This window comes from Dendrobates tinctorius, unplaced genomic scaffold (assembly GCF_039654945.1).
Source record: "Dendrobates tinctorius isolate UK_male_01 unplaced genomic scaffold, ASM3965494v1 ptg000099l, whole genome shotgun sequence".
NCBI lineage: Eukaryota > Metazoa > Chordata > Amphibia > Anura > Dendrobatidae > Dendrobates > Dendrobates tinctorius.
The window spans coordinates 365,700-390,080 of record NW_027361767.1 but is presented as its reverse complement, the minus strand read 5'-3'; the positions used below and the strand labels follow the sequence as shown (position 1 = coordinate 390,080).

The 24,381-nt window shown below is 49.1% G+C and overlaps 1 protein-coding gene and 1 long non-coding RNA gene across 4 annotated transcripts; one reads left to right on the top strand and one right to left on the bottom strand.

Moving 5' to 3' along the window:
* Window positions 1-253: 253 nt before the first annotated feature.
* LOC141099217 (uncharacterized) lies at window positions 254-8,647 on the bottom strand. Its single transcript, XR_012234457.1, has 2 exons — window positions 8,519-8,647; window positions 254-570 (listed from the first exon to the last, which is right to left on the bottom strand). It is a non-coding gene; the product is annotated as an uncharacterized lncRNA (long non-coding RNA).
* On the top strand, window positions 8,501-22,514 carry RFX1 (regulatory factor X1). Of its 3 annotated transcripts, XM_073587349.1 has the most exons (22): window positions 8,501-8,640; window positions 13,459-13,656; window positions 13,766-13,872; window positions 14,947-15,030; window positions 15,268-15,354; window positions 15,453-15,518; window positions 15,635-15,730; window positions 16,478-16,756; window positions 16,875-16,969; window positions 17,048-17,360; window positions 17,451-17,632; window positions 17,970-18,089; window positions 18,403-18,518; window positions 18,717-18,835; window positions 18,916-19,016; window positions 19,334-19,485; window positions 19,888-19,985; window positions 20,087-20,236; window positions 20,463-20,671; window positions 20,755-20,908; window positions 21,292-21,337; window positions 21,470-22,514. In XM_073587349.1, exons 2-22 carry the CDS (start codon window positions 13,485-13,487, stop codon window positions 21,634-21,636), a joined length of 2,913 nt encoding a protein of 970 aa, XP_073443450.1. In that variant the 5' UTR covers window positions 8,501-8,640; window positions 13,459-13,484; the 3' UTR covers window positions 21,637-22,514. The 3 variants fall into 3 exon arrangements, with proteins under 3 accessions (XP_073443450.1, XP_073443451.1, XP_073443452.1); XM_073587350.1 differs by lacking the exon at window positions 16,478-16,756; XM_073587351.1 differs by lacking the exons at window positions 14,947-15,030; window positions 16,478-16,756.
* The last annotated feature ends 1,867 nt before the right edge of the window (window positions 22,515-24,381 follow it).

Genomic DNA, 24,381 nt, shown 5'->3' with positions numbered 1-24,381 from the left:
TCCTATTTGTCCATATCAATAATCTATGCATTTCAATATATTACTTTGTATCTGTCAGTGTTATAGGCAGTCTATTAACTTCTCAATAACGGCTGTGCCAGACTACGGAGCAGACTCAGGAGCTGAGCCTGCACCAGTCGTCACAGATGCCAGAGGTTATACAACTGGCGCCTGCATCTGTCAATCTCTCCAACAGTGTCATCTATGTGGCACGGTCTGGTGTGGACATGTGTAGAAAAAAGAAAAGTCCAGCTGATAAAAAAAAAGGCTATTTATTGAAAAATTCAAGTTAAGATCAGCATCCCGCAGACAATTAGTGGTAACGCAGCTACGGATTTCGAACACTACATGTGATCTTTGTCAGAGCTGTACTCTACTTCTTTCCTCGTGGACATGTGTGGTGGAGCCTATCACACCCTTCCCAGTGTTGGGATTTCAGGTGTCCTTGGCAGCAGTGGGGTTGGTTGAAAGACCAGTGGTTGGGCTTCATAGATCATTCATTTTACTACATACCGAAATAACGAAACATTGCAGTTGATGAACGGTCACAGGTTGAAGTCTTTCCTGAAACTTAAAAAAAAAGAAAAAAAAAGTAAATTAAAAGTTTTAAAAACAAGAAATAAATTATGCATTAATCTACTGTAAAAATAAGGAAATAAAACACAATATACACATATTTGGTACTGGCGCATACGTGAAGTCCTAATCTATGAAAATCTAAAACTAATTACTCTATAAAATGAAGATGAAAAAAATAATCAAACTGCTGCACCTCCCCCCAAAAAAAGCAACTAAAAGTCATCAAAATGTCATATGGACCCGAAAAGCTCAACACGCAAAAAATACACCCCTCCATCGACAAAAACATAAAAAAAAGTGATGGAGATCAGAATAAAAAAATAATTTCTTTTAAATTTCAGCTTTTTACGCTAATATACACTACCGTTCGAAAGTTTAGGGTCACTTAGAAATGTCCTTATTTTTGAAAGAAAAGCACAGTTTTTTCCAATGAAGCTAACAATTGATTTAGAAATACACTCTATACATTGTTAATGTGGTAAATGACTATTCTAGCTGCAAACGTCTGGTTTATAATGCAATATCTTCATAGGTGTATAGAGGCCCATTTCCAACAACCATCACTCCAGTGTTCTTATGGTACTTTGTGTTTGCTAACTGTGTAAGAAGGCTAATGGATGGTTAGAATACCTATGAAAACCCTTGTGCAAGTATGTTAGCACAGCTGAAAACAGTTTGGCTGATTAGAGAAGCTATAAACCTGACTTTCTTTTGAGCTAGTTGAGAGTCTGGAGCATTATATTTGTTGGTTCCATTAAACTCTGAAAATGGCCACAAAAAAGAACTTTCATGTGAAACTCGACAGTCTATTCTTGTTCTTAGAAATGATGGCTATTCCATGAGAGATTTCCTACAACGGTGTGTACTACTCCCTTCAGAGGAGAGCACAAACAGGCTGTGACCAGAGTAGAAAGAGAAGTGGGAGGCCCCGCTGCACAACTGAGCAACAAGACAAGTATATTAGAGTCTGCAGTTTGAGAAATCGACGCCTCACAGGTCGTCAACAGGCAGCTTCATTAAATAGTACATGCAAAACGCCAGTGTCAACCTCTACAGTGAAGAGGCGACTCCGGGATGCTGGCCTTCAGGGCAGTGTGGCAAAGAAAAAGCCATATCTGAGACTGGCTAATAAAAGGAAAAGATTAATATGGGCAAAAGAACACAGACATTGGACAGAGGAAGATTGGAAAAAGTGTTATGGACAGAAGAATACAAGTTTGAGGTGTTTGGATCACACAGAAGAACATTTGTGAGACGCAGAACTGAAAAGATGCTGGAAGAGTGCCTGACACCATCTGTCTGGCATGGAGAAGGTAATGTGATGGTCTGGGGTTGCTTTGGTGCTGGTAAAGCCCTACAACAGGACAATGACCCAAAGCACACCTCCAAATTATGCAAGAACTCTTTAGGGAAGAAGCAGGCAGCTGGTACTCTATCTGTAATGGAGTGGCCAGCGCAGTCACCAGATCTCAACCCCATTGAGCTGTTGTGGGAGCAGCTTGACCGTATGGTACGCAAAAAGTGCCCATCAAGCCAACTTGTGGGAGGGGCTTCTGGAAGCATGGGGTGAAATTTCTCCAGATTACCTCAGCAAATTAACTGCTAGAATGCCAAAGGTCTGCAATGCTGGAATTGCTGCAAAGGGAGCATTCTTGTTAGGCGTCGGGTTCCTGCGGCGGTTCAACAGGAATCCAGAGCCTCACAATTTGCGGTCTCCCATTGTCTTTCGACAGCAGAGAAGATAGCTCAGCAATCCCGGCTCCCCAGACGCTCTCCCAGACTTGCTCTGTGGGGCTAGCTACTGCTGCCACCTTTGGGTCAGCAATGGCAATGCAAGCTGCTCAGCAGCAAATCGCTCCAGAGGCTAAGTCCTTCTGTCGCTCCACTGAGCATGCTGACGAGACGATCTCCCACATGTCCAGGTCCTTCTCCAGATCTGATTGGTCCATCTCAGGGATCTGGTAGCTTCCGGAAGGTCCTGGCTATAAAAGGTTCGCATGCCTGCTCGGCCATGCGCTAGTATAGTCTCTAGTTGCTACTGTGTGAATGGTGATGGATGCATGAACCTGCGAATGACTCATTAAGATCCCCTCCCTCTGATATTCCGAGTGTGTATAGGGACTTAGCTATAGAGTCAGCGCCAGCCAGTGGCAAGCTACAAGCCACTACAGCATCCTCCACAGCGCTAGCGCCTGACAGTGCGCCTGCTTCCAGGCATTGTCGACTAGCGGCAGTGTCGTGTCTGTCGCCGCGCTGCTGTCTGCAGCTCCTCTTGGCGTCCGCAGTTGCGACGCCGCACGCACGGTAGGTCTAGACGGACGCAGACCCTCTGCCTAGGGTTCAGCTCCTGTGACCATATACCGTGCGTGCACGTCTCTGAGACCTGAGACGCTAACAGGTTCAGACTTTTTGTGTTTTTCACTTAAAGCATCTCTGTGAGTAAACAGAGATCACTCAGCGCACCTGGGTGACGTTCAACCAGCGTGCGTAATTCCGCCATATTGTACGTCCGCCATTAGCTAGTAGCAGTGTTAACACCTTCTGCACGGTGGACCCTGGGCGGCGAACGCACTTTATGTTATTTTATATTTAGTGCGTTCCGCCGTCCCTAACAATTCTGCGACGAAAGCAAAGTCTGAAGGTGGAAATTATTATTTCAAATAAAAATCTATTTTTCGAACCTTGTCAATGTCTGGACTAGATTTTACACTCATTTGGCAACTCATTTGATTAAAAAAAGTATGAGTTTTCAAGGAAAGCACAAAATTGTCTGGGTGACCCCAAACTTTTGAACGGTAGTGTACATGTATATGTGTGTGTATATATATATATATATATATATATATATATATATATATATATATATTAGCTGAAGAGCCCGGCGCTGCCCGGGCATAGTAACTAACTGTGGTTAGTTATAACAAATTATAATTAGCCTCCATCCCATAGTCTCGTGCCCATATACCCGTCATACATATCCGCCATCCCATAGTCCCATGCCCATATACCCATCACACATATCCTCCATCCCATAGTCCCATGCCCATATACCCGTCATACATATCCGCCATCCCATAGTCCCATGCCCATATACCCATCATACATATCCTCCATCCCATAGTCCCGTGCCCATATACCCGTCATACATATCCGCCATCCCATAGTCCCGTGCCCATATACCCATCATACATATCCTCCATCCCATAGGCCCGTGTCCATATACTCATCATACATATCCTCCATCCCATTGTCCAGTGCCAATATACCCATCACACATCCTCCATCTCATAGTCCCATGCCCATATACCCATCATACATATCCTCCATCCCATAGTCCAGTGCCAATATACCCATCACACATCCTCCATCTCATAGTCCCGTGCCCATATACCCATCATACATATCCTCCATCCCATAGTCCAGTGCCCATATACCCATCATACATATCCTCCATCCCATAGTCCAGTGCCAATATACCCATCACACATCCTCCATCTCATAGTCCCATGCCCATATACCCATCATACATATCCTCCATCCCATAGTCCAGTGCCCATATACCCATCACACATCCTCCATCTCATAGTCCCGTGCCCATATACCCATCATACATATCCTCCATCCCATAGTCCAGTGCCCATATACCCATCATACATATCCTCCATCCCATAGTCCCGTGCCCATATACCCATCATACATATCTGCCATCCCATAGGCCCGTGCCCATATACCCATCACACATCCTCCATCCCATAGTCAACCATTATGACATCATAATGAGCGGCGGGGCTTGATGACATCAGCGTCGCCATGGCAACCATTGTGACATCATAATGAGGTGCGGGGCTTGATACACACACATTTTTTCCCCATTATGTAGACGGGGCAAAATTGTTTGGTGAATTGGAACGCGCGGGGTTAAAATTTAGCCTCACAACATAGCTTAGGATGCTCTCGGGGTCCAGAAGTGTGACTGTGCCAAATTTTGTGGCTGTAGCTGCGACGGTGCGGATGCCAATCCCGGACATACACACACACACACACTTTGAGCTTTATATATATATATATATATATATACACAAACGGTAAATCACGTTGTTAAAACACAGTAAAAACAAGCAAAAATAAAAGTTTACAAAAAAACCCCCAATGGTGGAATAGCAGATTTCTCTCAACATTTCACCAAACTTGTCATTTTTTCCCCATTTTCCGCACTATTCGTTAACACGAATGAGCCATAAATGAGCCCTCATAGATGGAAAAATTAAAAAGTTATGTCTCTTGGAAAAAGGAGAGGAAAAACAACAACAAAAAGGGGAAACTGGCCCCATCAGGAAGAAGTTAAAGGCAACTAGTGGTCGATCAGCCCCACAGACTGTCAGGCACTGATTACACCACAAAAATGAGGAATATTGGACTTTATAACTAAGTGTAACTACTACTAGACGACATGGACAACAGAAACTACAACTCCCAGAAGCCAATGCTCTGCACGCATGCGTACAGATAAGCGACAGCTGTTGTCTGCCAGTGGTGCATACTAAAAAACTATGTGCCAAATGAATCTATACCTATGGTAGATAATTTAGTCGTATTCATCTATACCTATTTTAGATTATTTTTACCGTTTCATTTTCTTAATTTAGTTTTTCTGTCCACTTCACTCTATTTGAAGCAGAGTAACCAATTTATTTACTTATGTATTTATTTGACATAAAGTTGCTATACACGAAGGTAGTGGTTAACTTTTTTGGAAACTGAATAACAGTTTTAAGCTCCTTTTTTTTTTTTTAATTGGAATAAGTTCATATTAGTACAACAAGGTTATCTCCAAGTGTCATCAACATCTTTTTAGGGATTCAGTCTTTATTTGAATTATAAAGTTGCTATATAGGAATGTATGGGTGTTCAGCTTTCTTCCCAAAATAACCTCTGCTAATGGTAACCAGATCTTCCATCTAAATACAGCACAGTAAATGTTATCTGTCCTCGATCTAGATGACCATATACAATACTACAATAATCTGTCCCTAAATCACTAATTTTAAATTTGAATGACTGTTTGCCCTAAAAACCAGCGACACAGTAATTCAGCATGCGCATCTTATGCGCGTGCGCATAAAAAGCGCATGCACATAACGGAGCCGAAACGGCCAGTGTGAGTGAGCCCTTAATTTTTTTTTTTAAATAAAGTAAACTGTATATTTTATTTTATCGGTAAACTGAGATCAGAGAGATTATATAAATTAAGAAAACCATTTAAAAAAAAAAAACTGTGCCATTGCCATAGTCTTGTGTGAAAATCAAACAAACAAAAACAAGGGCTTTAAGGCAAAATTTTTCGATAAATATCTACTTAGGGATTCACTGTTTATTTGAAATGTAAAGTTATTATATAGGAATGTATGAATTAACATTGTTGAAAACAGAATTACATTTTTAAGCTCTGTTTTTCTTGTTGGAAAAAGTTCATATTAATGACAAACTTATTTTCAGAGTTGCATCAAGATCTTCTTAGAGTGTGTGCACGCGCTGCGGATTCTGCTGCGTCGTACCGTAGCATTCTAACCTATGGAAAAAAGAAACCGCAGTGCAGAGGGTGCGGAATTTTCCGCGTGGATTTGCTGTGGTTTCAAAACCACAGAAAGAATTGACATGTCAATTCTTTCTGCGGATTCCGCTGCGGTTTGCCATCTCCTCCATTGTGGAGATGAAAAACCGCAGGGCAAAACCGCAGAGCAATCCGCAGCGTGTGCACGTAGCCTTAGGGATTCAGTGTTTATTTGAAGTTTAAAGTTACTATATAGAAATGTATGGGTTTGCCTTGTTGAAAACACAATTACAGTTTTAACCTCTGCTAATTTATTTTTAAATAGAGTGAAGTGGAAAGGGAAAATACATTAAAAACATTCAACTGTAAAAAAAAAAAAAAAAAAAAAAACTACCATAGGCCTAGGTATGGCAGAATATGGCGGCACATAAAGACTGAATCCCTAAAAAGATGTTGATGACACTTGGAGATAACCTTGTTGTACTAATATGAACTTATTCGAATAAAAAAAAACGGAGCTTAAAAATGTTATTCAGTTTCCAAAAAAGTTAACCACTACATTCATGTATGAAAAATATTCAGAATTGAGAGCCCTCAGTGGCTGATACCTTTTAATGGCTAACTGAAAAGATGGTAACACATTGCAAGCTTTCCAGACTACTCAGGTCTCTTCATCAGGCATAGACTAATACAAAATCTGAAGTCACATATTTATGCAGAAAACAGCACAGAAATAACGGCAATAGATAAGACAAGTGATGTGAAGCAGAATTGTCATTATGGGAGAGGGAGAAACATAAATATTGGAGCAGTTCATAGATAAGGAGTCCGGATGTTTTATTGTCCTCTGATTGGGGTCTCCTAATGTGTTGTGATGCCCCCACAAGGTCTTAGGAGCAAATTCCTTAATTGATGTAAAAAGACATAAATCCATGGGACACATTCATTCCAGCATTGAGAGTGTCAAAGGTCGTCATAAATTTATACTCACAGACTCTTCTCTCTCTCTGAGATGTGAAGTTACCTTTCAATACCAGTAATTTCATATCCCTGGTGTTGTGGTCCAGCATACAAAAATGTTTTGCCACAGGTAGATCCATTCTTTTTTCTCTTATTGTGTGATGATGAGAATTCAGTCACACAATAAGAGAAAAAAAGAATGGATCTACCTGTGACAAAACATTTTTGTATGCTGGACCACAACACCAGGGATATGAAATTACTGGTATTGAAAGGTAACTTCACATCTCAGAGAGAGAGAAGAGTCTGTGAGTATAAATTTATGATGACCTTTGACACTGTCAATGCTGAAATGAATGTGTCGCATGGATTTATGTCTATTTACATCAATTAAGGAATTTGCTCCTAAGACCTTGTGGGGGCATCACAACACATTAGGAGACCCCAATCAGAGGACAATAAAACATCCGGACTCCTTATCTATGAACTGGTCCAATGTTTATATTTATGTTTCTCCCTCTCCCATATTGATAGTTCTGCTTCACGTCACTTGTCTTATCCATTGCATTTTTTCTAGGCTGTATTGTGCATAAATATGTGACTTCAGATTTTGTATTAGTCTATGCCTGATGAAGAGACCCGAGTAGTCTGGAAAGCTTGCAATGTGTTACCATCTTTTCAGTTAGCCATTAAAAGGGTATCAACCACTGAGGACTCTCAATCCTGAATATTTTTCTATCTACTGGCTAACACAATACAAAGATATACATCCTGTACATTCGTGTATAGCAACTTTATGTCAGATAAATACATAAGTAAATAAATTGGTTACTCTGCTTCAAATAGAGTGAAGTGGAAAGGAAAACTAAATTAAGAAAATGAAACGGTACAAATAATCTAAAATAGGCAGAGGTATAGATGAATACGACTAAAATATCTACCACAGGCATAGACAGAAATGAAACATAGCCTTAGTATTTTCCTCTGCCAGTCACATGACAGGAGTGCAGCCGCGTCCAATCAGACGCAGGAAAGGAGGCAAGAGTTTCCATGGAACCACGGGAGGCTTGACAGGCTCCAGCCAATCACAGACTTGTAATGATGGACAGGTTGCTGCACCAATCAGCGCTCGCCATACCCTGACGAGTACCGCCTTCTTTTCCTGACAGTCGTTTGTTATTTCCTAACCGGAGCTGCGCGTCACGCTGTGACTGACATTTCATCCGATCAATCAGATCGCGCTTCGCTTCCCCTTCGTTGACGACAAGAAGGGGAGGGACGGTAGCAACAGTTGCCCGGGTGAGGGACGGAGCGGCCATAACCACGGTAGTCGTGGCGACAAGAACCCCGGCAACGGGAATCAACAACAACAAGTGCCCCGACAGCCAGGGTTCGGTAACCTCGTTACATAGTCGGTGTATCCGTTACCAGCAGGGTGGGGTCTGTGGTATTTTCCCATCGGGCACTCCCCGGGATCCAGCAGTGGAGAGAAGCCGGAAACCCGCGATAAGTTATCCGAGACAGCGCTGTGACAGCAAAACAGCTGCTAGGTAGGTGTCCCCGGCAGTGGCGTAAGCACCGAAAACCGAGCAACACTCGGTCGTTATGACGACGTCAAACGGTTTGGCCACCCCTCCCCTTTCTAAAATGGCGGCGCCTGGTGCGAGCGGGAGAGAGGAGCAGGCCGCGCGTCACCATGGAAACCTGAGATGGAAAGAGGCGGAGCAGTTATGGAGACATCTCTACGAGTGTTGATTGGCTAAATATGTGAAAGGGGGCGGAGCCGGGCAAGTACTAACTAGCCGCATAATGAAGGGGGGAGTGGGGCGGAAGAAACCAATGCAGTGACGTGAAATGGTGTCTGCGTGTAATGTTTGTACTCGGGCAGAGTTCTGTCAGTTATGGAGGTCAGGGCGGGAATGCAGCAGCAGGAGCTCAGACTGTGAGGAAACATATGGTCGGCTCCTCACCTGTCACTTACTGTACAGAATCTAGTGACAGGGAGGAGGCCGCCGGCCACACTGGGGCTCACAATAATCTGTCGGGCCGACCCTGCACAAGAACATAAAGTCACAAAATCGTATCCTCACATACAGCTCCGTCACCTCAGCCGCCATCATCCCATACAGCGCCGTCACCTCAGCCGCCATCATCCCATACAGCACCGTCACCTCAGAAGCCATCATCCCATACAGCACCGTCACCTCAGCCGCCATCATCCCATACAGCACCGTCACCTCAGAAGCCATCATCCCATACAGCTCCGTCACCTCAGCCGCCATCATCCCATACAGCTCCGTCACCTCAGCCGCCATCATCCCATACAGCTCCGTCACCTCAGAAGCCATCATCCCATACAGCACCGTCACCTCAGCCGCCATCATCCCATACAGCTCCGTCACCTCAGAAGCCATCATCCCATACAGCACCGTCACCTCAGCCGCCGTCATCCCATACAGCTCCGTCACCTCAGCCGCCATCATCCCATACAGCGCCGTCACCTCAGCCGCCATCATCCCATACAGCGCCGTCACCTCAGCCGCCATCATCCCATACAGCGCCGTCACCTCAGAAGCCATCATCCCATACAGCACCGTCACCTCAGCCGCCATCATCCCATACAGCTCCGTCACCTCAGCCGCCATCATCCCATACAGCACCGTCACCTCAGAAGCCATCATCCCATACAGCACCGTCACCTCAGAAGCCATCATCCCATACAGCACCGTCACCTCAGAAGCCATCATCCCATACAGCACCGTCACCTCAGCCGCCATCATCCCATACAGCACCGTCCCCTCAGCCGCCATCATCCCATACAGCGCCGTCACCTCAGAAGCCATCATCCCATACAGCACCGTCACCTCAGCCGCCATCATCCCATACAGCACCGTCACCTCAGCCGCCATCATCCCATACAGCTCCGTCACCTCAGAAGCCATCATCCCATACAGCACCGTCACCTCAGCCGCCATCATCCCATACAGCTCCGTCACCTCAGCCGCCATCATCCCATACAGCACCGTCACCTCAGAAGCCATCATCCCATACAGCACCGTCACCTCAGAAGCCATCATCCCATACAGCACCGTCACCTCAGAAGCCATCATCCCATACAGCACCGTCACCTCAGCCGCCGTCATCCCATACAGCTCCGTCACCTCAGCCGCCATCATCCCATACAGCGCCGTCACCTCAGCCGCCATCATCCCATACAGCGCCGTCACCTCAGCCGCCATCATCCCATACAGCGCCGTCACCTCAGAAGCCATCATCCCATACAGCACCGTCACCTCAGCCGCCATCATCCCATACAGCTCCGTCACCTCAGCCGCCATCATCCCATACAGCACCGTCACCTCAGAAGCCATCATCCCATACAGCACCGTCACCTCAGAAGCCATCATCCCATACAGCACCGTCACCTCAGAAGCCATCATCCCATACAGCACCGTCACCTCAGCCGCCGTCATCCCATACAGCTCCGTCACCTCAGCCGCCATCATCCCATACAGCGCCGTCACCTCAGCCGCCATCATCCCATACAGCGCCGTCACCTCAGCCGCCATCATCCCATACAGCGCCGTCACCTCAGAAGCCATCATCCCATACAGCACCGTCACCTCAGCCGCCATCATCCCATACAGCACCGTCACCTCAGAAGCCATCATCCCATACAGCACCGTCACCTCAGCCGCCATCATCCCATACAGCTCCGTCACCTCAGCCGCCATCATCCCATACAGCACCGTCACCTCAGCCGCCATCATCCCATACAGCTCCGTCACCTCAGAAGCCATCATCCCATACAGCACCGTCACCTCAGCCGCCATCATCCCATACAGCACCGTCACCTCAGAAGCCATCATCCCATACAGCTCCGTCACCTCAGCCGCCATCATCCCATACAGCACCGTCACCTCAGCCGCCATCATCCCATACAGCTCCGTCACCTCAGCCGCCATCATCCCATACAGCACCGTCACCTCAGAAGCCATCATCCCATACAGCACCGTCACCTCAGAAGCCATCATCCCATACAGCACCGTCACCTCAGAAGCCATCATCCCATACAGCACCGTCACCTCAGCCGCCGTCATCCCATACAGCTCCGTCACCTCAGCCGCCATCATCCCATACAGCGCCGTCACCTCAGCCGCCATCATCCCATACAGCGCCGTCACCTCAGCCGCCATCATCCCATACAGCGCCGTCACCTCAGAAGCCATCATCCCATACAGCACCGTCACCTCAGCCGCCATCATCCCATACAGCACCGTCACCTCAGAAGCCATCATCCCATACAGCACCGTCACCTCAGCCGCCATCATCCCATACAGCTCCGTCACCTCAGCCGCCATCATCCCATACAGCACCGTCACCTCAGCCGCCATCATCCCATACAGCTCCGTCACCTCAGAAGCCATCATCCCATACAGCACCGTCACCTCAGCCGCCATCATCCCATACAGCACCGTCACCTCAGAAGCCATCATCCCATACAGCTCCGTCACCTCAGCCGCCATCATCCCATACAGCACCGTCACCTCAGCCGCCATCATCCCATACAGCACCGTCACCTCAGCCGCCATCATCCCATACAGCTCCGTCACCTCAGCCGCCATCATCCCATACAGCACCGTCACCTCAGAAGCTATCATCCCATACAGCTCCGTCACCTCAGCCGCCATCATCCCATACAGCACCGTCACCTCAGCCGCCATCATCCCATACAGCACCGTCACCTCAGCCGCCATCATCCCATACAGCACCGTCACCTCAGCCGCCGTCATCACATACAGCACCGTCACCTCAGCCGCCATCATCCCATACAGCACCATCACCTCAGCCGCCATCACATACAGCACCGTCCCCTCAGCCGCCGTCATCCCATACAGCACCGTCACCTCAGCCGCCATCATCCCATACAGCTCCGTCACCTCAGCCGCCATCATCCCATACAGCACCGTCACCTCAGCCGCCATCATCCCATACAGCACCGTCACCTCAGCCGCCATCATCCCATACAGCACCGTCACCTCAGCCGCCATCATCCCATACAGCACCGTCACCTCAGCCGCCATCACATACAGCACCGTCCCCTCAGCCTCTGTCATCCCATACAGCTCCGTCACCTCAGCCGCCATCATCCCATACAGCACCATCACCTCAGCCGCCATCACATACAGCACCGTCCCCTCAGCCGCCGTCATCCCATACAGCACCGTCACCTCAGCCGCCATCATCCCATACAGCTCCGTCACCTCAGCCGCCATCATCCCATACAGCACCGTCACCTCAGCCGCCATCATCCCATACAGCACCGTCACCTCAGCCGCCATCATCCCATACAGCACCGTCACCTCAGCCGCCATCATCCCATACAGCACCGTCACCTCAGCCGCCATCATCCCATACAGCACCGTCACCTCAGCCGCCATCACATACAGCACCGTCCCCTCAGCCTCTGTCATCCCATACAGCTCCGTCACCTCAGCCGCCGTCATCCCATACAGCACCATCACCTCAGCCGCCATCACATACAGCACCGTCCCCTCAGCCGCCGTCATCCCATACAGCACCGTCACCTCAGCCGCCATCATCCCATACAGCTCCGTCACCTCAGCCGCCATCATCCCATACAGCACCGTCACCTCAGCCGCCATCATCCCATACAGCACCGTCACCTCAGCCGCCATCATCCCATACAGCACCGTCACCTCAGCCGCCATCATCCCATACAGCACCGTCACCTCAGCCGCCATCATCCCATACAGCACCGTCACCTCAGCCGCCATCACATACAGCACCGTCCCCTCAGCCTCTGTCATCCCATACAGCACCGTCACCTCAGCCGCCGTCATCCCATACAGCTCCGTCACCTCAGCCGCCATCATCCCATACAGCACCGTCACCTCAGCCGCCATCATCCCATACAGCACCGTCACCTCAGCCGCCGTCATCCCATACAGCACCGTCACCTCAGCCGCCGTCATCCCATACAGCACCGTCACCTCAGCCGCCGTCATCCCATACAGCACCGTCACCTCAGCCGCCGTCATCCCATACAGCACCGTCACCTCAGCCGCCGTCATCCCATACAGCTCCGTCACCTCAGCCGCCATCATCCCATACAGCACCGTCACCTCAGCCGCCATCATCCCATACAGCACCGTCACCTCAGCCGCCGTCATCACATACAGCACTGTCACCTCAGCCGCTACCTTCTGTTTATACACAGCAGCCAATGAGAATGGGTAGTGCTGCAGTGTAAAGCATGGAGGAATGTCATACTTCAGCGGCACAGCTATGTGTCACACTGGAGTAAATGGATCTCATTGTGATGTTTTGTTGTCGTGTCCCCACAGAGAGTGTGACTTGCTTGCTGGCCACCATGGCTACCCAGGCCTATGTTACTGAACTCCAGGCAACGCCACCTTCCTCTGCTCAGAACGCCTCCCAGCAGTATGTAGCAGAACTACAGGTGACTCCAGCAGCCCCCAGTGGGCAGTCAGCCGGCCCGCAGACCCCGGCACCGCAGCAGTACATAGTGGTCACTGTCTCCGGTGAGTACGGGTGTGAACAAGGCGGCTCAGAAGCATCACATACAAACCTGGTTGTAATGTTCCTCGGATCAGTTGATGAATGATGTATGTTGTCTCTTCTGTCTTGCAGACAGCACCATGAGAGCAAGTGACGGCGAGATGAGCCCCAGAGGGTCCTCCACCACACAGACAGCTGTGCCCACACAAGTGGTGCAGCAAGTACAGGCAGCACAGCAGGTACCGGCCCGGGGGTCAGACACATGTCACCTGGAGGTTTGATGTATACAAGGTTCTTGGCACTTGGTTTTGATTCCTCCTCCTCTTCAATACCTCTGTTTGCTGTCAGCATATGGAAGCACCAGTTTACATTCTGACCTAGTCCTGCCCATACAGCTGCAGTTTGGTATGGAGCAGGTAAGAGCTGTCAGGCCTCTTCATGGTATAGCTTTGTGCTGCTGTGTGGCCGTCCGATATTTGTATGTATGATCGGGACAAGGTCAGGCCAGGTGCATAGTCTCCTAATATACACAAGAGGTGACAGCAAACAGAGCTCTCAATAATAGAGGAGGAGCTGAAGGCAAAGTATATTAAAAAGCTGTAGAGATCAAACACCGCCTTGCATACACAGCTTCTGGGTCGTAGGACTGTTTTCTGATTCTTCTCATAGTCCTCAACATATCCAGGAACATGCTTTCATTCTCCCTCCTGCCCTATGGCCTTTCCTGTGTTGTAGGCCCTTCTTCTGTACTATAGGCCCCTTCTGTGCTGTAGGCCCCTTCCTCTGCCCTGTAGGCCCCTTCCTCTGCCCTGTAGGCTCCTTCCTCTGCCCTGTAGGCTCCTTCCTCTGCCCTGTAGGCTCCTTCCTCTGTGCTGTAGGCTCCTTCCTCTGCCGTGTAGGCCCCTTCCTCTGTGCTGTAGGCCCCTTCCTCTGCCCTGTAGGCCCCTTCCTCTGTGCTGTAGGCCCCTTCCTCCTCCACTATAGGCCCATCCTCTGCTCTGTAGGCCCCTTCCTCCTCCACTGTAGGCCCATCCTCTGCCCTGTAGGCCCCTTCCTCCTCCACTATAGGCCCTTCTTATGCCTTCTATGCTGTGTAGGCCCTTCCTCTGCCCTGTAGGCCCCTTCCTCTGTGCTGTAGACCCCTTTTTCTTCCACTGTAGACTCTTTTTCCACCCTGTAGGCCCCTTCCTCTGCCCTGTAGGCCCCTTCTCTGCCCTGTAGGCCCCTCCTCCCTGGTATTTGCTCCTCCTATTCTGCGCTTTCTGCCACCGCCACTCATACAGCTAACATTATCCTTTCATTTCCAATCACAGAGGCTGCTGGTGCAAGCCAGGGTCCAGCCCAAAGTGACTGCAGTGTCCCCCCTGCAGTTGGCTGGAGCGTCTGTACCCCAGCAAGTATGTCACTGTGCCTCCACCTGCCACCAGTGACTCCGTCCATCATATCATCCTCATTGATAGATTATACATTGTCCTGTGTGTATACATATATCCTAGAGCCTGCATAAACGTACACCCCATGTATTCCCTGACATCCATCCATGGCATAGTGCTGTTCTGTCTGTCACACCAGCCTTTACAGCAGAGTAATGTGACTATCAGACCTCTCTGTCTTCTGTCTTCCCTCTCATATAGTGCCTGGTGGTGCAGAGTGCCCCAAAGGCGGCTCAGGTTTCCTTGGCGGTACACACACTGCAGCAGCCAGCACTCTCTCCCCCGGAGGTAAGTGGCCCCTTGTCTATAGTGCATAGTCCCTTATGCCATCCCCATAATGTGGAGCTTGGCGAGCGGCTGAGGATGAATCCTGCTTTCTATTACAGAGTGAGAGCGTGGCCCTGAAGACGGCACAGAGCCAGCCCCTGCAGGTGCATGGCGCCCCCCAAGAGGTGGGCACATAGTTTTATTTCACCAGGCATTCATCTGCATTGCTGTATGTGGGCGCCTCATCCTATTATCTGCTGGTACAAGGTCCCTTGATAGTTCCTCTCCTCTTCCTCTCTAGTGCTCCGTTGTGCAGGTGACTCCTCAACCCCAGAAGTCTTCTCCTGTCCATCAGCTGAATGTCCAAAGTTTGCAGCACGTCCAGGGGACTTCAGAGGTAAGGATGTGGGGGGGGGCTTGTGTTCTGGGGAGAATGAAGGAGCAAGATGTGGGATTTAAAGACCAACCCTTTTACAAACTGAGGGTGAACTGAGATCAGACGTACTGGCTGGGGGACTCCTCTATGACCTGAGATGACACATGTACTGGCTGGGGGTCTACCCTATGACCTGAGATGACACATATACTGGCTGGGGGTCTCCTCTATGACCTGAGATGACACATGTACCGGTTGGGGGTCTCCCATATGACCTGAGATGACACATGTTCTGGCTGGGGGTCTCCACTATGACCTCAGATGACACGTACTGGCTGGGGTCTTTCTATGACACATGTACTGGCTGGGGGTCTCCCCTATGACCTGAGATGACACATGCACTGGCTGGCAGTCTCCTCTATGACCTCAAATGGCACATGTACTGGCTGGGGTCTCTCTATGACACATGTTCTGGCTGGGGGTCTCCCCTGTGACCTGAGATGACACATGTACTGGCTGGGGGTCTCCCTTATGACCTGAGATGACACATGTACTGGCTGGGGAGGATCTCCTCTCTGGCCTGAGATGACACATATACTGTCTGGCGGTCTTCCCTATGACCTGAGATGACACATGAACTGGCTGGGGGTGGTCAGATTGTGTAGTGGGTATCTCCGCTGATAGTACTGCCTATTTGAGCACTGTTGCTGTGTACAATGATGGCTCCAGCAGGCGGTGTCTCTGTGTAACGCTCTCTTTATTCCTCAGAGCTCAGTCAGACAATCTCTGTATAGTTCAGCCAGGCTTCAGACAGATCAGGAGGAGTTAGAGACTGCACCCATCCAGCGCCCAATCAGCCCGGCACAGACCTGCCACTGCATGCCTCCTTTGGTGCCAGGGCCCAACTCCGATTGGGTGGAACTGTTCCATTTTATACCTCATCACCTACGTTTCTCCACCCCTCTCGCAGACCACCCAAAGCAGAGAGTCACAGTTCAGAAAGTGCCACAAGTTTTGCTGTTTGGTACAGCCCCGACCGCGCTGAAAGTAGGTGCCAGGGTGATAAGGCCATGATGTGAGGGTCCGAGGAGAAAGTTGCATGGCAGGAGGCGGTGTATATATATCTGTATATTCTGTGCATCTGATATATTGTCACTCATCTCAGGTCCAGCAGTTACCGCAGGTCCCTGTACAGCATGTCTATCCCGGGCAGGTCCAGTATGTGGAGGAAGGAGACGCCACCTATACAACCAGCACCATGTAAGTACTACGTCTTGCATTACCTGGAAGATGTTGAAAATCTCCATGTCGTCTTACTTATGTCAATATTTCTTGTAGTCGCTCGGGATCCTTCCCCTATACAGAGACGCCTCTCTACAGCCAAGCCACAGGATCCACTTACTATGAATCTCAGAGTGCCACGGGCCAGGTCAACTCCCCTACATCATCCCCTGCTGTAGCCAACAGTCCCTCGGTCCCCATGTATGTATCCGGAGGACAGATCCTTGCCAACACCACACCGCCAGGGGCTTCTGGAGGAAGCGGAGCCAGCGGAGGGTCAGGATCTGGGACCTATGTTATACAGGGTGGATTTATAATGGGTAACGCCGCACAATCCTACTCTCACACCACGCGTGCCTCCCCTGCCACGGTATGAGATTCTTCCGCTCCCTCTCTGCACCTGGAGTCCCTGTATCTTCTCACCGTCCACCTCATATAACTGTTCTCCCTTTACGAGCAGGTGCAATGGCTGCTCGATAACTATGAGACCGCAGAAGGGGTGAGTCTCCCCCGGAGCACCCTGTACTGCCACTACCTGCTGCACTGCCAGGAGCAGAAGCTGGAGCCCGTGAATGCCGCCTCATTTGGGAAACTCATCCGCTCCGTCTTCATGGGGCTCCGCACCCGGAGGTTGGGGACCAGGTAGAGATTATTCCTTCTGTATTATTGAGATATTGAAATATCAGAGAAGTGAAAGACAATGGATGAGAGTGGAACAATAGTGCCCGTTTCATGGCAGGCGTATTACCTGATGGCAGTGCCGTCTTCCAGCAGGATAATGCCCCTGCCACGCTGCGGATATTATCAGGACTGGTGGGAGGAACATGATGAAGAGCTAGAGCTGGACCAAGGAGACAACTTGTTTCTTAATCCCCCCAGATCTCAATCTGATCCATGGAGGCCGCACTGAGGTCCATCCGTATCTCACGCTGTACTCTTATACCACAGTAACCTTTGTGCATTTTTCTTTTTTTTGCAGAGGAAACTCCAAGTATCATTATTACGGTCTCAGAATTAAAGCCAGCTCCCCCCTCCTGCGCCTAATGGAGGACCAGCAGCACCTTGCCATGCGACAGCAGCCCTTCTCTCAGAAGCAGAGGTACTCATACTCTTGTACTCTGGCCACCTACCCCCATCTGTCATGCGACCCACTGAGCCATAAATTGAAGACAAAAACAAAGACCCAACTACTCAACGATACCTTCTTCGAGGTGCAACTCTTTGGAGGCCTCGTTGATGTGTGTGTGCAGCAGTAATGTCCCTTGAGTGGTTATTACTTTGCTGATCATCTTCGCCTGTCATACATGAATGGCCAAATCATGTGCAGGTCGGATCACCCCCCTCATCCGGCCGCTGTGGACTGACATGTTAGATATCATGTCACAATCCTCATCGTTTTCTGTTCCTTCCAGGATGAAACCAATCCAGAAGATGGAGGGAATGAGTAACGGAGTCGGAGGAGTGCAGCAGACGACTTCTGGCCTTTCTGACATCAGCTCCCAGGTCCAGCAATACCAGCAGTTCCTGGGTAGGTCCCTGTCACTATTGCCACCTGTTCATGAGCAAAACTTACCAAGCGCGTGACTAGTTCAACATTTTCAATGATAAAGTAACAGCCCGTTTTTTTTACCGACATTGGTAAATGATGTGACTGAGAGGCATTGTGTCCTTGTGCGGTCCATTATCGGTGTCTGCACTCACCGATTACTCTTGCTTCTCCTCACAGATGCCTCTCGGACACTTCCAGAGTTCGGTGACCTAGACCTGCAGGGAAAACCGCTTCCAGATTGCATCACCTTGGCCATTATCAAGGCCTTTCAGCTGCTGTACCGTGAGCATTGTGAGGTACCCACCCCTAATCCCGATACTACAGCACCGGATAGCTCTGCCCTTCACCGACACGTGACCACTATTCTGTATCTCAGGCTATCGTGGACGTGGTAGTGAATCTACAATTTACATTGGTAGAGACGCTCTGGAAAACCTTCTGGAGGTTCAACCAAGCTCAGCACAGTGATAACAGCATGTGAGTAGCGAAGGTGACTCTCATACCTTCTCTTTGCTCATTCACAGCCTGTGTCATCTCTTCTCTGGGGTCTTTACGCATTTCTGCCTCCCTTCCTTGCACTTAAAAAAAAATCTCTTCCCAGTCTCCTTACACCTCTCCGTCATATCTCATGGCTGTCTGTTTGTCTTTCCTTGCACTCTGTAATCAGTCTTTTACCTCCATTACTGCCTACATCACTCGGTTACTTCATCACGTCCTCTGCTTTTCTGACCTCCTGTCACTCATACTTCCACCATTATCTCCTCTCTTATTCTTGCCTCTGCCTCCTCTCTCAGAGATGATGAAGCTGAGAAACGTTTGCCCAAGGACAGCTTGGTCCTCTTGTCCAAGTATGAACCCCTGCTGAAATGGTGCCGAGACTGTGATCACCAGCTGTACCAGGGGCTCGTGGAGACGCTCATCCCAGATGTCCTGCGCCCCATCCCCAGTGAGTGGTTAAAAGCCTGATGACGGCTTTTGTTGTGTGCACATTCGTGAGCTTTTCCTATACCCAGCTGATGTCTAGTAAGAGGTGCCAGGATTTAGGTGAAGGTGGCAGACCACCATAACCTATGACTTCATCCTTATCCAGGACTCCCAGAATAATCACATAATTATGTTTAGTGCAGAATTTCATCATTCCCAGTCTTGAAAGTCGGGAAAGGGAGCAGCTGCCACACACAGTGGCACAACCTATCTAGGAAGTAGAAACGCAGAGCCACTCGAATGTCGCTCCTGCAGCTGCATCCCCCTCCTCCTAGTAACAACATTCATTACATGACACTAGGAAAAGAGGAAGTACAGGTGAGAAGAGATTGGATTCACATACTTGTGTACTCCTTTAACCCAGGTGCTTTAACACAAGCCATCCGAAACTTTGCCAAGAGTCTGGAGAGTTGGCTGACCAGCGCAATGATGAATATCCCCGAGGAGATGGTGAGAGTTAAGGTGAGAGTAAGCCGTTAGACACAATGAAAGTTCGATCCTGATTGAAGTCTCATATGGTTTCATAGATTCTAAGAGTTGTCTTCTCTCTTCTGACATATTAGGTTGGTGCGGCAAGTGCCTTTGCCCAGACTCTGCGCCGCTATACATCATTAAATCACCTGGCACAGGCGGCCCGAGCAGTGCTGCAGAATACGGCCCAGATCAACCAGATGCTCAGTGACCTCAACCGGGTAGATTTCACCAATGTACAGGTAAGCATTGTTCCCTCGTTGTCACTTTTATTCTCTTTCTACAACAGTATGCTTTTAAAGAGGTTGTTCCACGCAGCTCTTTTTCATGTCAAGACCAGTAAGGCGTCACGTTGACAGACGTTAAGTCATTGCCATCGCTCGCCTCCAGTGCGAAAGTACGGGGAACCAACCAAATAAAAAGTGAGAAGTGAAATGTGATTGGCCGCTGTCGGTCTCCTCCCCGCAGGAGCAGGCCTCGTGGGTGTGCCGCTGTGCCGACCGAGTGGTCCAGCGCCTGGAGCAGGACTTTAAGCTGACGCTGCAGCAGCAGAGCTCCCTGGAGCAGTGGGCCGTGTGGCTGGACGGAGTTGTCTCCCAGGTGCTGAAGCCTTATCAGGGCAACCCCGGATTTTCCAAAGCTGCAAAACTGTTTCTGCTAAAGTGGTCCTTCTACAGGTGGGACACATATCCTGGGGACAGGGGAAGCGAGTGAGGGTGCGGCGATGATTACCACACATGGCTTTCTTGTCCTCCCCCAGCTCTATGGTGATCCGGGACCTCACTCTGCGCAGTGCAGCCAGCTTTGGCTCCTTTCATCTGATTCGCCTCCTATATGATGAGTACATGTACTACCTGATAGAGCATCGCGTGGCTCAGGCCCGAGGAGAGACTCCCATTGCAGTCATGGGAGAGGTGAGTTATGAGGAATAGCCATAACTTTTCTATTTGTCCATCTACATTGCCACATGGGGGCTTGTTTTTTTTTTTTTTTTTTTTGCAGGATGTGTTTTAATTTTATGACACCGATTAGTTTACCTTGTAATGCAACAGCATTGTGAGCAGCCAGTCCAGCTTAATTGTTAAACAGCAGCGATCCGAGCAAGGTCCAGATCCATACCAGCTATGTAACACAGCCAGCAACTGCTGTGTGCAGATAGGACTCCGCTCATGAGCCCCCTCCACAAATGTGGACCCCTGCACGGACGTACTGGTGCATATTTTTGCACTAAGGAGTTATGCTTTCCTCCATAGCACTGACATTTCACCCTGTCTTATTATAATCTCTTATTTTCCAGTTTACTAATGCCGGGAGCTCATCCCACCCTATGGATCAAGACAAGGGTAGGTGTTGGGCCAGAAATGGCGCCTCTCGTCTGTCAATGTCAGGCCCATTTTCAGTGAACGGTAATTTGCTGTCCACACTTTTTCCATAGTCTCAGACAATACTGACATTGTCATATTACAACCCCTTAGATGAAGAAGAGGAGGATGATGAGAGTGACGAGGACATCACTCACGAGCTGCCCCTCCACGCCAATGACTCTTCCAACGCCCTTGGATCCGATTCTCTCGAGCCACCTAGCAAGTTGGCTCGAACCGACGATCAGGGAATTTTTGCCCAGGTTGCTCCCAACACCTAATTAACTAGTTGCAGACTGGCCAAAGGTGCTCCATAACTCACGCATGGCAGCATGGATGGGAGAAAGCCGGGCGGTCACCTCTGCAATCGCTCCAACATTGCACTAAGTATGTGATCATTACCAACAAGGAGAAGGGCTCTTGTGAGCTTGATACCCCATCTGTGTACATAGACACAGTGAGAGCTAGTCGTATACACGGCCACCATTGTGAATACCATTCACAGAGGCTTCTGTACCTCGTGCGTGTCTATATGTATATACATAGTCCATCTATATGACAGATCCCACAGTGGCAGACGGTCAATTCTCAGTGCCAAGACCGTATATATAGTAGCAGTCCTATCCCATATGCTGCCAAAATGTAGGTATGTTGCTGGCCAAATTCAATGGTAATCTATAAATCAGGCTTTCAGGTGTTGGGAACTACAAAGCCCAGCATTCCTGCCCACTGGGCGTTGTAGTTCGACAACAGCTGCAGGGTGCCTACCTCTAGTGTAAACCTCTAACATGATCTGATTCTACTGCCTTAATCTTTCCCTGCTCCCTCCTCCCTGGCTTGTACTCCTTACTGTTACTGATGCTGAATATTGTGCTCTTGTCGCAGTGGGACGCCTGCGTGCTCCACCACACACCATGGCCTTACACGTCTCTTGTTCGTCATTCCCTTTGTGATCCGCCTGTCTGTATGAGGGAGAGGAGGCATTGTATTTTGTATAAGCGATATATATATATATATATATATCTATATTAGTTTTATGTTGATAACGCAGAAAGCGGAAGATGGGCGAGGGGGAACCGCGAGCAAAAAGATTTTCTAACTTTTTGTATTATTTCTAAAATACACAATTAAATTTTTTTTTGCTGTGTTCTGAAAGTTACACGAGAGCCATTATTGAAGGGGTTATAAGCAGAGTTAGTGCGGATCCATTCGCACAGGGGAGGGAGAAAAACATCTTACCTGGCGGCGTCCGTGGTTCTTCTTTAGATTAGCCACCCTTGGGCGATGTCACGCCACAACTTGCTCTATTCATTCATACCTGACAGTCGCTACAAAAGGTATGATGGATGCAAAACCAGTGTACAACAATGAAGAGTTCTTCAAATGGGGGCTGGAAGACAGGTGCCCAGCAATTGAATATTAGTAGGATATATTGGATAGCCCTTAAAGGGAATCTGTCTACAACTTCTTACAACCCCATCTGAGAACTATATAATGTAGGGGCAAAGAGATGCTGATTCCTGCAATACAACTTTCCTGCAGTTTTGATAAAATCAGTTATCTGCCCTTCCGGCGGCAGCCATGGTTCCTATGTCCCACAATGAAGTGCCCAAAAAATTAGTTTTGCCTCTCCATTGCTGAAATGTTAGTTATTGATTTGGCACCTAAATTTTTTTTTTAAAAATTCGTTAATTCCAAATGGGCGTTATCAGAGTGTTCACTGCGGGCATGTACTTTTTTTTACCCAGTAAATTGCTGCCTGCTTATGATTGGTCAGTGTCAGAAAGAGAAAGTACAGGCCCCCAGTGAAATCTCTCTGGCAATGCCCACTTGGACTTAATTTATTTTTAGCTGTTTAGGTGCGGACTACGTTGATTGCTAATATGTCTGCAACAAAGGTGAAAAAAAAATAATTCTGCTCTACAGCACCTATTACATTGTGTGTCCAGTAGTGATGAACGCAAGTGCTCGTTACTCGAGTTTGCGCTGGGTATTGCGGGTGCTCGAGTGAGATGTTTGCATCCCCGTGGCTGCATGTTCTGCAGAGGCTGCCACAAAACGTTCAGGGATTTCTTGCCAAACACTGGCATACCCCAGTACCCACAGCAAACCCAGGTAACAAACACTTGCTTTCATCACTAGTGTCCAGTTCAACATGAAACATTTGATGAAAGGGCCTCTGTTCCCCAGCTGTCACATTCGGTGATGTAGCCTCCGACTCCTTACTTTCTGCTAAGGTCCCTTAAGGAATGGAACATAGACTGGAAGTCAAGTACAGCCCACAATGCAGGAGGCGGGGCTCAGCCAGCAGCTCTCTGCCCAGTGAATGTCCTAGGGGGTGTGGCCAGTACAGCCCACAATGCCGGAGGCAGGGCTCTGCCAGCAGCTCTCTGCCCAGTGAATGATGTAATAGGGGGTGTGGGCAGTACAGCCCACAATGCAGGAGGCGGGGCTCAGCCAGCAGCTCTCTGCCCAGTGAATGATGTAATAGGGGGTGTGGGCAGTACAGCCCACAATGCAGGAGGCGGGGCTCAGCCAGCAGCTCTCTGCCCAGTGAATGATGTCTTAGGGGGTGTGGCCAGTACAGCCCACAATGCAGGAGTCAGGGCTCAGCCAGCAGCTCTCTGCCCAGTGAATGATGTCTTAGGGGTGCGGCCAGTACAGCCCACAATGCAGGGCTCAGCCTAGTAAAGGATGTCAGGGGGTGTGGCCAGTACAGCCCACAATGCAGGAGGCAGGGCTCAGCCAGCAGCTCTCTGCCCAGTGAATGATGTCTTAGGGGGTGTGGCCAGTACAGCCCACAATGCAGGAGTCAGGGCTCAGCCAGCAGCTCTGCCCAGTGAATGATGTCTTAGGGGTGTGGCCAGTACAGCCCACAATGCAGGGCTCAGCCTAGTAAAGGATGTCAGGGGGTGTGGCCAGTACAACCCACATTGCAGGAGGCGGGACTTATCCAGATGCTCTAAGCACAATGCGCAGGCAATGAGTGCAATAAAAGCAAGTCATCTCATGAACTGGTGACATGA